General features: G+C 34.0%; 1 protein-coding gene across 3 annotated transcripts in view; it reads right to left on the bottom strand.

Annotated features, from left to right (window-relative positions):
• The window catches only part of waca (WW domain containing adaptor with coiled-coil a), a 40,822-nt gene extending 29,839 nt beyond the window's left edge, over window positions 1-10,983 (bottom strand). For all 3 annotated transcript variants that reach the window (XM_056469524.1, XM_056469525.1, XM_056469523.1), the window contains exons 1-4: window positions 10,755-10,983; window positions 10,541-10,574; window positions 9,560-9,746; window positions 1,864-1,955 (exon numbers count right to left, since the gene is read on the bottom strand). In XM_056469524.1, the coding sequence (XP_056325499.1) occupies window positions 1,864-1,955; window positions 9,560-9,746; window positions 10,541-10,574; window positions 10,755-10,795 (354 nt within the window). In that variant the 5' untranslated portion in view covers window positions 10,796-10,983. The remainder of the gene's footprint in view (window positions 1-1,863; window positions 1,956-9,559; window positions 9,747-10,540; window positions 10,575-10,754) is intronic.
• Window positions 10,984-13,595: the final 2,612 nt, after the last annotated feature.

Here is a 13,595-nt window from a genome sequence, read left to right on the forward strand (position 1 = left end):
TCTTTTGTTTTGTTTTGACTAAACTTTTATTTTGTTTTTACTAAATATTAAATAAGGAGATGAAAATGAATAGACTATAGATATGAGAAGTAATGAAATAGTTTCAGAGTACTGTAATGAAATGCTGGTTAAGCATATAAATGTAAACAGTCATTATAACAGACCAGAACGCAGAGCTAAATGTGTTATAATGTAAATGTAAAGAAGAGACCGTCGTGTAATAAACACTGAACTGAGGTGAATATGAGGTGGTTTCACTTTCAAAATGCGGTATATATTCATCCAAATTCAGGCGTTTTTAATTCTTTTTAACACATTCAGACGCTGCTTGTCAATTTGTCAAAGTTTTATTTTTGATTAGCTTTGATTTTATTTTATAGGAATAAATGGAACAAACACTAAACTCATTATCAGCAGATGATTGGTAACAGGCAAGACATTTAGCATTAGATTTGTAGTTATTTTACATTGTATTGATTTCATTAATAAAGACTTCTCGGTTTGATCAACTAGATGCAGTCTTGACGAGCAAAAGGAGACTTCTTTCAACAACATAAGTAACCTTACAGACTGAAAAAACTCGTAATGGTTTCTCTCAAATCACTCTCAAAATACAATGATGTTCACTGCAGAACTACGATTAATACCATTCATTTCATTGTACACTAAACTCCATCTCCGTCCTTGAAAGAAATCACAATTAAGTAGTACATATTTCAAACCGTGAAGAAATTCACCTCTGTATGCCTGCCGACAGCTAGCTCTAGCCTTCAACGTAATTACAAGGTTTAATACAAAACATAAAATCTCTGGAAAGGTAATTGAGCAGATAAAGTGGGTTTGATGAATGGGTTCATAAAATAGGTGGATCATCTTCCCATCTTAGAATGTGGAAAAGATTTCATAGAGCATATTGAGCACGACCTTATAACAAATAGAATGAAAGACCATTTTAAACCAACAGTAGCACAAGGACAGAGATTTTTAAAAATTTGTAGTATGCCACTTCAATATTATTATTATTTTTTTTTTTGTAGGCTCACCAAAATAAACTTGGATTCATAAAGAGCTTACAGCACAAGTATGACATCCATTCATCAAGCTTGTTGAAACGAGCTTGGTTCTTTCCAACATATTTCAAAATGGCTATGGCTTGGCGGTCCAATCTGGCATCACCAATGACCAAACAAATGATCTGAAATGCTGTAATTATTTTTAAATCCTCATTACTGGAGAACCAAAACCATACGATGTCCATGTTTTTCAGAATCAGTTATACCAATTTGCAAAAATTAATGACCTAATGAAGAAGGTAGTAAAAGTACTAAATAAGCTTCCTTTGCTTTGGTGAAGGTACACTGTGCCTTGTTACTCCCAAAAGAGCTCATATTATCTACAGCAAAGGGGACAGATGGTCTGCACACAGGAGGTTTGCCACACAACCAGACAACACATTTAACAGCGATGCCGAATTTCTGCCAGGAATAATTCTGCTGGGTCCAAATAATGGGCCCATAAAATAACATACCACTTATTAAAAGTCTGAAGTAGTTCAGCAGATATGCCAGGATAAATGTTTTCTATTTTGACTTCATTAGTACTAAATTAATGTATTTTAATTGCGACTTCCAGTAAGACAACTATCCAACATGATTTATGTAAAACTAATAGAACAAAAGGCTAATATGGTATCCTGGAATGGTCTGATTTACTCAATCATCACTCATTTCGAAAATCTGTTTGTGCCAAAGGGGCAAAGGGTTACTTTCATGATTAGAAAAGTATCTGGCCTTGCTGTCTGTGCTGATTCCTGGCCCATTTTATGATGCAGACAAGTTAGATGACAGAGACTGTGGTGCTTACCGTGTCTGATGATTTGTTGGGATTCGAATGGGAGTTGGAGCTGTGCAGAGAGCTGTGGTTGTGGGAGTTCTCTTGAGGAGATATACTGGTCCCTAAAAGAACAAACATATTTGAGTTATTTGGATGACAATAAGGTTTATGTTTAAAACTAGCAGAGGACAAATATAAACTGACCCATGTATTACAACATCCATTTTATTACAATAACTCTACCAGAATATTATACTACGAGCTACTTCACACACAATATCCTATAATCATTTGCTTTTTTTTACTGTCCCATACATTCAAGCATCAATATGAATCATAGAGAAACTGAGCTTATTATGATTGAATGATGCCGAGAAAAGAGCACTTGCGGTGCTTCCCATTACTTAATGGCTTACTTTGATTCATTAAACTCAATCAGTTTGAATCACACTAACTTGATTACACTGATAACAAGAAATTTCTCAGATCAGTCTTAAAGTAGCAAAGATGACATATGAAAGAAGTGAGGAATAAATAAGATTTTTAGCACTCATGTGAGTTCATTTTATTATTGAGTAAGTGTTTGGGCTGCACAATATATCAATTCAGAATAGATATCACAATGTGCGATAGTCACATCGCAGGATCTGCAATGTCAAGTTGGGATTGTATTTAACCAGAGAAAACAGTTCAAAACAGTTTAACTCTAATCTGAGGCCCCGAGTGTGAAGGGGAAGGGCTTCAAAATTTACCCCTAAGTAATGGGACAGCACTACAACACCTGCACATGTCATCGCAATCTCTTGCTTCATATGAGATTGATGATCACAACTGCTGTAGTTACTCCAGTTGCATAATTTTTGGTATTTATCTTCAGGAAATCACTGAGGGCAACAATATCATGTTATCATAACTATATAATGTGGCATTAAGATTGTAACTGTTATGTGTATTCACACCGTGGCAATATTCACCCATGTAAACACACAAAAACAACATTAACATTATACCAGACACTGTAAAAAAGGCCATTCCCAGCCACTAGACTTTTTTTGAAAGGGTATTCAAGTGTTATCAAGTGTCAGAATGTTGCAGGACTACTATACAGGAGTTATTATTAAGGATTACAGATAGCGAAATTTTGCGGTTTTATTTAGCATTTTTTTTTAAAGCATGATGGTAAAACACGAACGCGGTTATGAATGTATTAAAACATATGCTTGTTTTTGTAAAAATTCATAATAATAATGACAAAAAAATAGTAATTTGTGCATCTTCCGCGTGCAGCCATGCTGCTGTTCTAGATGGTGTATTCTGGGAAATTCTCATACCCCTTGGTTTCAAGTGTGGTCCTGAAAAATCTCCATTTGAAGGGGTAGCCCTTTTGAAGGGTATCTAGCCCTTTCCCTTAGCCCTACGCCTTCAAGCTAAAGAGAATTGGGACACCCCTACCCCTTCACGTGAATGCACAAAACAAGGGGTAGTAGGAGTAAGGGGAAGGGCTAAGTGGTAGAATTGGGATTGGGCCAAATAATATGAAAGACTTTTATTTGGAGAAGACCTGTGACTGAAGGATTTCTTTTGAATTTAAATCATTTGGGCACAAGCTTTCCACTTTAACATCATAATTTTGCCAGTTTTATCATTGCATTTATTTATTTATTATAATAAAGACTATATGCAGTGTTATTTTACATATTACATTTCTTTACTTTAATACTATTCGACTCCACGGAAACCATAAAGCCATTTCATTTTTTCTATTGTTTTCATCTGTGCTTTATTTTATTTTATATAATTTTTTGCAGATACCTTCCCCTAAAAATCATTCCAATCAATATAAAATTAGGAATTAATTTTAAATGGAGTCATCTTGTGAACCTATATTTATATCACAACATATACAGAAAAACAAGATATTGCCAGTTTTTTCCAATATTGCGCAGCCCTAGTAAGTGTTGATAGTTGTTAGTAGGTTTATTTCAATATAAACAAACAAAAAAAAGAACTTGATTTTGCTGTCCCTTAAGTTGGATTGAATGACGGTAGGGTGGGTGTTGAGGTTTGGGCCTTGAAAATGTGACAATCAAATACAACTGCAAACACATTCTTAAGGAACTGATTAAATATGCAGTAATATCATTTGTACATAATGGGAAAAGCGCACAAAAGTGCCAAATGAAAAGTCTCACCACAGTTTGACATTAAAAACCAAGAAAATAGGAGTGTTTTTAGAAAAATTACAAGCGTTCAATGATATTACTCATTTTGACAACAACCTAATAATCAACAGAGCTGCGGAGAGCATAATGATTTTACAATACACCAAACTCAAACTCTAAACGATACATCCGGCACACTCATAAATCAATAACTACCCACAAAACATTAGTCATGATAAAAAACAAACACGTAGTGAATTTATTCTAATGACCAATAAGCATGAGACTACTCCAATACTCCAGCATTTTGGTTTGACCCTCAAACCACAGGCTACCCGTTTAAAGTAGGAGAAACTTGTCTTTGATTTCCTATTACAGCAAAAGAGCGCACAATACCAATAAATAATTCCAATTTAAATGTTTTGTTCACTTGGTAATTAAACAACTTCCATCAGGTGGAAGAGATTGTCAAGGTTATGGGGCACACGAAAGGTCAAGGTAGTCACATAGCAAGCTTTAAGAGACCTAGTCACAACCTGCCAATCTACAAACCCTCACCGGTGCGTATTAGCTGCACACTCTGCAGACAGCCCTTACAGTACAGACAGTTCTCGGAGAAGATGTGTCAGATGTGTGCCAGGAACAAGAATACAAACCCACTGCGAGTGTGGAAAGACAAGAATCAACAGACATAATGTGTCTCGATATACACTTAAAGAGTACATTAAATCAATATGCATTTTTTGTTGTTGTTGTTGGTCACTGAATGTTACCTCTAAGTTTATCTATACTGCTTAATAACCAATTATCTTGACTTATGCTACATTAATGTTTTATCCAATCAAATGTTCTTTAAATGAGATTGTCTAGCCCAGAAAACAAGCTGATGATGATGTAGCAAATCAATGTAGCGAATGTTTTTTAGCTTTTAAAATGCACGCAAAAGAAATAGAAGACAATTTTGAACTAGCTGCAATTGGCATTATCCTACATGTGCACATGAAGTCAAGGAAATGCATGTTAGTGGTTGAAGTATGTGGTGGTGTATTGTCAAAATGCTCTTATTAAAAAAAAAAAAAAAAAAAAAAGAAATAAGAGCACTAGTTAAAGCGGGTAAAGCTTTATTAATGTTTTAAAAGTCACCTTAGCATGTGTGGCCAAACCAGAAAATCTTGTTTAAGGAATGTTTTTTAGTATTTATGACAAAAGTTAAGAGCAATTTCAATTATCTTGGCTCGGTTTAATTAGATGAAATTCATCAGATTCCATCCACTTTGTATTCAGCCAAAAAAGTATATTCCAAGATTGATTTTTTATGTAGTTTTCTGTGAGTGTGCCTCTCATTTAACTACATAAATCTTTAGGTTGCTAACGCTGAAAAAAAAAAAGTTCTTTAATGTACATGAGATGGCATGTTTAAAAACTCAATGAAATTACCATTTCTCATGTAACTATTAAAACCATAGCACATCAATCAAACAGCTGTATTAAGTGTCATGTAACTCTTCATTTGTAGTCAACACCTACAACTTGATTGTAAGCTAGAAAATATATAAATAGATATGCTTTTTGATGTGTAAATCAAATAAAAATTATCTATCTAAATACTCGTTAATCATTTCATGATTAACTCTTTTGAAAACCTGAAAATAAAGACTGTATTGTCATTTAAACTTACAACAAACGCATTTGATTGTGTTGTTAACTTATTTCCAGACCTAAGACCAGGCCTACAAATTAGATATAAAGCTTTTAAAACCACTAATATTGACAATATACTTTGCTAAAACTAATTTAAAAATTCAATATCTGCAAAAAAGCCACACTTCAAATGAAGTATATTCTTTGATTTAGTCTGAAACTCAGAAAAAAAACTAGACGACACTCTCCAAACAAAAACACAGCGAGTAGCCCTATGCAACATCTTTATTTAAAATAGGCTAAAGCACCCAGCTGAGTGAGATCTGAAGCTCCCACAACTGCTTTATTCATCATTCCACTGTGGATTGCAGCCACTGTTCAATTAGAAGACATATTTATGAAGAAGCAATCTTGTTATCTTCGTATCATATATGAGCAGCAAATTTGCATGTTGTGATTAAGTTCAACTGCCTTTATATGTAACAGGACTAGGTCAAGACTTCTAATGTACAGATGAAAGAAGATTCACTGAATAGGAATGACACTGGTTTATCTAAAGTGACAATAACAGGTAGAACTAAAAGCCTGTTCACACAAAGCATGATAACGATAAAGATGACTTTAAAAGGTATAATAACTGTACATGTGTGTGAATATTCACTTGCCCCATATTACAAATTCAGAGGGTAACAATCTGATATGATTCTTAATGCTTTTATTCTACAAGCAATTCCATGCAAATGTCACCCTTGTCATTAAAAAAAATACGTTTTCACCAAAACCCTTTCTTAGTTTATGTAGGCTTGTATTTTACAGTGCTATAAAAACTCAATGTCTCTGTCAACGTTTTCAAACAATTATATTTGATTTACCAAAATCACACAAGTGTCAATTTCACACGTCATCCATAACGAAGCCTTTTCCTCATAAATGCAAAAATGTCAAATAAAATTAAATCAATGATTTTTGTTCTATAGTGAGCCAACTCTTCTACCCTTGATTAGCATTATGTCTTTTGGGTTGAGCAGTTTAATTGACAGAATTTCTACAAAGTATGTTGTAGACTGTAAACTCACTGACTTTTTGTGTGACATCCATAATGCATGTTTATTTCCCTCATTTAATATATACAAAATGTATACGGACAGATGTTTCTGTTCCCACAACTCTGTGGTTAATAGTTTTGGAAAACATAAACAGATGTTTCAAAATGATGTTAACATATACTTTGTATGTGAATTTGTTTTGAGTTTTCACTGCAAATGTCACATCCATAACGCTGGAATTGCTCCTACCCATTCTTTTATCAATAATATTTATATACAGTAAGAAATTTGACAGAAATTGAACATTACAATTACATTCTCTGTAAATAACCTTAATGTGACAAAAGTGTTATCCTTTGGAAAGACATGCAAAAAAGTTGTGCATTGCGCATGTTTTTTTTCCTGAAGGGTTTGAAGGGTTGCATTTGAGTTTTTGGTTTTAGTTTAATACTAGAGATGAATATAGATTACTCACAAAAACTTAGCAAGAGTAATGTATTTACAATAACAGTACAATAGTATGCATTACAATCCTATTCAACTACATTTTTAAAAAGATCTTATTTTGTATAACTGCATTTCTGCACAAGTGCTTACATCAGCAGAGCCGTAATCCATCAAAAATAGTATGTAACTAATATATTTCTATATAACTGTAACAAAACAACAACATTTAAATGAATCAATTTCAGACTTTCTGCAGCAGATTAGACTTTATAGCACTTTAAATAATCTTGTTCTGATACTTTAATGTGGATACTAATACAGTTGAAGTCTCTGTTTTCTAACTCAGTGAATTGAAGAGTTAAAGGTGCAGTAGGTGATCTGCCTAAATGCTAACTGGTTAGCATGATATCCCCGAAACACAATCCCTGCCCTGTCGTCCAAAGCCACGTCCCCTGAAATCGCAAACACGCACATAATAGTGACAGAGACCCACTAGATCATGTCATAAGCCAGTTAGAAAGCTTTTTAGTACTTCATAATACAAAAATTCTGAACGAAAAACCGTATAATATCTAACACGTTTTCGGTTATGTAGTTAGCAAACAAAACTTATCACTCTCTCACCAGTCTCACTCTTGCACATACTTCGTTCTAAAGCGACTACTGTATGCTTAGTGATTCGCCGGCAAGCCATACCGACATGCTATTTCAGATGGATATTCAGAGTAGCATGGTAAACAATACGAGCGCATCACAGGTTGTCATTGTTAAAAAAAAATCCAACGTGAATAGAAAACCAACTTCACCTCGGTAAAGCAGGCTAGACAGAATAGTGCTATTTACTTATGTTTTGTTGTTAAACTAAATAAAAATCTACATTATCGATGCTGTAAAAAGTCCCTTATGAAACTGAAAAGTCAAATCAATCTTTCGCTGGAAGATTTCTGTGACTGAATAACATTTCTGTGCATATAACCCATTCTTAAAACACAATCTACATCAGCTTTGCATGACTAAAATAGTTTTAAAACAGAACATTACCCATCTAAAAGAAATACTTTAGCCATGGTGTCATCATTCCTCCAGCGTGCAAAAGTAACTCCATCATTGATTCAGAATTTTAAAAAGTTGATTCAGCATTTGTTTTTAGAGCTGTCACTCGTGTCAATGCGCATCGACAGATCTGCATGAATGGGTGCGCAGTTGTTCAAATCTACATTTGCTGACAGAAAGTTTGGGCTACTTATCAGAATTATGGGAATTATCTGCCCGACAATATTTAATTGGATAAATATTTTTTAATCTTGTGCCTTACTCAGAATATAAAAATACATATAAATACATTTAGATCATTTACTTTAATCATTACTATTGGAATCTGGAGAGACTTTCAACCAGCACAACAGAAAATGTTTCTAAAGACAATCACCTACTGCACCTTTAAGAAATCAATGGCTAAATAAAAAACAAATCAGTGTTAAATATCATGAAATTTATATTAGGAAATTACTGTGAAACTCAACTAAACTTGACTTACCAGCTTCACACAGAAACATTTGATTGATCAAAATCATAAGTGCCCATATGATAAAGACAGAAATGTGAACTTCATCTGTACAGCTGCTTAAGGTGTTGCTAACATTTTATTGGTTTATGCCAGAAAAAAACTATTCACACAATTCACAAATAATCCTATTTTGACATCTTCCCAAATGGAAATTGTTATTGTTCAGCTAATCTTCAAGAAACTTTAACAAATATATCACTATTGTATTGTATAATTTACATTTCCAAGTAATAATAATAAAAACTACATTAAAACAAAATATTAAATATAAAAAAATGAATTAAAAATATATATACACGTTATCCAATTATATCCATTTTTATATAAAACAACTATCAGTTCATCAAACCAGTTTGGTTCCAAATAATACTTAAAATATTTGTTATTTTAAGCTTGAGCAGAAGAAAACAAGCACAGGTTTGCAAAAGACATGCTGAGAAAATCATCATAATTTTCATTTTTTGTTAAACTATCCTATAGAACTATAAAATAAACAGATTTATTCTAGCAAAGCTAAAAATAGATGGCCTGTTAATGTTTTCCATATTAATAAACTCAGCAATAGGAATTCTGCAGGACATTTTCTAGTGAAATGAAATTATCCCAATTATATCTGTCACAATTTCTGATTTGAAATCTAGCAAGTCCCTGGCAAAGCCATTTCACTTAGTCTCTTTACCAACAAAGAAAGCAACATGACTTACATAAAAGGATGATTTCTGACTACTAGTTTTTATGGAGAAAAACCTAAGCACTAATTGAGAACGGCATAAGGTTTACAACACAGATCTATGACCAGTATCAGCCTCAGACCTGTGCATCTAATCAAACGATCAATATGACTACCGGCCTTCCCTTCTTACCTCCTTCTCGCTCTCTTCCTCTGTGTGGATGGATGGCTTTTGCTCTGCCATGGCCAGTGTTGTCCATGTGTTTATTGTCTGGACTGTCTGATCTCCGCAGCATCTTGCATGGTGGGGTGGCATCATTACTGTCGCGCATCTTCTCATGTCTGTGATCCGGGTGACTCTTGGATGAGTACTTAAGAGTCTGTCAAAACATGACATTTCTGCATTGAACTATGCTGCACAATTACTCCCTCACAAATGCAGTAAGAAGCTGGTTTATAGTGGACATAGCTGATATTACATAGCTGACAAGCCTGTTTACCGTGAGAAGACTATGTTTGATTCTACTCTAAGATGTTTGACTATAGCTAGCAAACATCTGACATGTTCTGAATACAACATTTCATAGGTCTATACTATTTATAATAATGTTGTCATACCATATTTTTTTTAACCTTTTTTCAGATAACCAACTTACCATGGAAAGTCTATAAGTATAATTATGCCATTCTTAAACATATCTTAATAATTTACACGATAACTGCATTCGTTTTATTGAGATAAGGTTGCACTAACTAGCTATCAAGACGGCTGTTTATAAACAACCTCTTGGCCTTAAATTATATTTACGACATAACCGTTTTTCTAAAACATCTTATTATGTTTCTTGAAATCATGATAACACTTATCATATTAACAATTTTGATGTAAATCGCAGTGAAACGCAGGCCTGATGTAGCCGCTAGCAAGCTAACGTTAGCCTGTTAAAGTCGCTAGCGCCCTAGGCGCATTTAAAATATGATAAATTCGACGGGCAAGCGATATACGACAGTGCAAATTCATGTTTACAGCTTAACATATACGTGTTTGTCGTTTAAAGCTGAGCTCCGGAAAAATACGGCACTTTTTTGCTCTGTTTTACGCACAGAGGCCTATACTGCTTCAAAAGCCTGGACTAGATTTACCCCATTTTAATCTTATTTGTTTCAGATCTACCTGATAGGGCTGAGAATCCCTTCGGTCGGTGCACCTATGGAATAAAACAAGAAAGAGAGACAAAGTTAAAGTTAAAACCCATTTGGATGAACAGTGTTAAAAATTGCAACAGCTGAATTGGCTTCCTTAAGTTTCTACTTATTTTGGTTTGGCTAAAAATGGCGGATTGTCAAAGCGGAGAAGGAAAATCGGAGTATAAAACATAGCTCTTTACCCATCGCCGAGTCTCGGTTGTTTCCTTGCATACATTACCATCAATGCCGTGTTAGTGTGTGTGAAGTAGATGCGAAAGATGGGCGACTTATTTTGCTTTAGGAGTGGGCTATCGACGACACGATCGCGTATGTTATTTCAATAGTTCTGGCTATTGGAGTCGCTCTTCGCCTGTGCTAGTCAGTAAAGCGCCCTCGGTCCATCTCCCACTCACACACACACACCAAAACTCTGCCCCTATCTACAGAACAGCGAAGCTCAGCCTTCCTCACACACCTCAATCCGGGTTACTTCGGGACTCGCTTCGGATAAACTCGGCTACTGTCGGATCATTTCGGCCGCAGGTTCAGTTCTGAAGTAAGTAGCTCATGTGAACACGACACATCTGTGAGAATGTTCACATGGATGAAACAAGTATAAACCAACGCTGCTTGAAATACTCACAAAAAATTTTGATTGTCATTCCATTTTAGGTTTGGAAAAGTGTTGCGTTTCAGGGTGAGCAATTCTTACCCAATACTGACATCTACTGGATGTGTTGAGTCAGTGCTGAAAGGTGGATGCAGTGCAGAAAGGTCCTGATGCAGTATGACTCACTAAAACAAGTGAGTCTGGGGAATTCTGGGAAAAGATGCATGATGTGCGCACATTTTTTAAACGAGACAGCAACAGGAACACTCTGTTAAAAATATCACAAGTGGAACTGAGCCCTTCCAGTTAATATGAAGTGAGAAAAACAAAGATTATTATTTGAAAACATTCATTGAACAATATAGTGTTTTTAACCTAATATAATATTAAGTTTGCTTTAAAACTAATGTTCTAAACATAAAATATCTGCCACCAACAATTAGAGCTGCGGGTTCTCTTGGATATTTTATATTTGAACATTTACTCTGGATTTTTTTCTGTTTTTCCATGCAAATTTTGTGCCAGTTCTGCCAAATGAGATGAAGAGTGTGGGTGGATATTTACAGATTTTCAGTTGCATCAAAATTTGAGTTATTGCCGATTTAAAACCCTGTAAACTCTTCAAAAAATAGTTTATTCCATACTAAAAAAAAGTATAATTCAAAGTTTGCATATTGTTTTATTAAAACTTGTACTGATAATATACTTCAATTAATAAACAAAAAAAAAAGTGCTATTTACCCTTTCAGTATTGTATTTTGTAAGTTCACTTGTAGTTGCAGTCCAAACAAAAACACATTGTACTTTATAAAAAATCTTGCTGCCTATATTTTTTTTGGATGAATCAAATTAGCTTTTCTAGTCATCTCAACTTAAATCGGTCAAACTGACTTAAAATATTAAGATAAACTTTGTATGCGCTAGATGAATTGGGTAAGCTAAATTGGCCGTAGTGTATGTGTGTGAATGAGTTTGTGTGGGTGTAATGGTGGTGGGTTGGAGCTGGAAGGGCATCCACTGCATAAAACATGCTGGACAAACAAGTTGGCGATTCATTCTGATATGGTGACCGCTGATTAATAAAGAGACTAAGCTGAAAAAAAAATTATTAATTAATAAAAAAAAACATTTGTAAACACAACTTTTGTCTACATTTTGTCTACAACTTTTGACTACAACCCCCGCTGCTGGAATCAGCTTCCAGAAATGATCAGATGAGCTCCAACATTAGGCACAATCAAATCAAGACTTAAAACACATCTGTTTAGCTTTGACTTAACTGAATTAGCACTGCAATGTCTGAAAAATCACACTTATGTTTTTCATTCCTTTAAAACTTGTTTTAAAACACATTTGAATCTATTTTTAATTATTTTTATTCTTTGTTTTTTCTTTACTTGTATTTTATTTATTTATTTATTTATTTATTTTCTTATGGAAAGCACTTGGAATTACCATTGTGTATGAAAGGTGCTTTATAATTAAACTTGCATTGCCTTACAGTATAAATAATAAATAGTGAAAAAAGTGAAATAGCACATTTACAACCTTGATATTTGTGTATTGATTACATAAAGTGTACTTAATACATTTGAATTCTACTGAAACAAACCTACACTTTTTTTTTTGTAAGGTATGTTGAATTATGTTTATTAGTGCTTATACAGATTGTTTTAAACCATGCAGCATCACTGGCATAAACGGTGATCTCCACTATATCTTAAACATAATAACATAAATTTCCAGTGAGAAGTAACCTGTTTGTGGCAGTTTCATTCAAAGTTGCTTCGGTTAATTTCAGTAATGGTGTTAAAGCGACAGTTCACCTAAAACAGAAATATTGGTCATTATTTACTCACCCAAGAGTTTCTTTCTTCTGTTAAACACAAAAGAAGGTATTGTGAAGTAAGCTAAAAACCTGTAACCACTGATTGATATAGTATTTGTTTTTCCTACTACGGAAGTCAGTGATTATATGTTTTATCTTCCTTGAATAAATCTTCTTTTGTACTCAGACTGGTTTATAACCACTACAGGGTAAGTAAATAGTGAGTGCATTTTCATTTTTGGGTGAACTATCCCTTTAATGTTGCAAAGTTAATCAGTTATGATTTGAAACTATTTTAATTAAGCAGTACAGAAGCATGCATTATTGAGCTCAAATGATTCAGTTTGGTTCAACAGCTGTGTCTGTGCTGCAAAGTTAATCAGTTATTAATGGCTTCAAAGACTGTTATAGGTCACATTAAGATGGATTGTGTAAAAGAGTGTTATTGGAGTCAAATCTATATTATTTCTCTGAATGTCTTTTAAGTACCACATTCCTGAGCTTTTGCTTTGGCCTTTTCCATATTTCTTTGTGACAGGCATGCCCTGTTCTGAGCTTTTAAAAGCCACAGATCTTAACGTTGAGATTTTCCATAAGGTATTT

Source organism: Danio aesculapii, chromosome 12 (genome assembly GCF_903798145.1).
Source record: "Danio aesculapii chromosome 12, fDanAes4.1, whole genome shotgun sequence".
NCBI classification, from domain to species: Eukaryota; Metazoa; Chordata; class Actinopteri; order Cypriniformes; family Danionidae; genus Danio; species Danio aesculapii.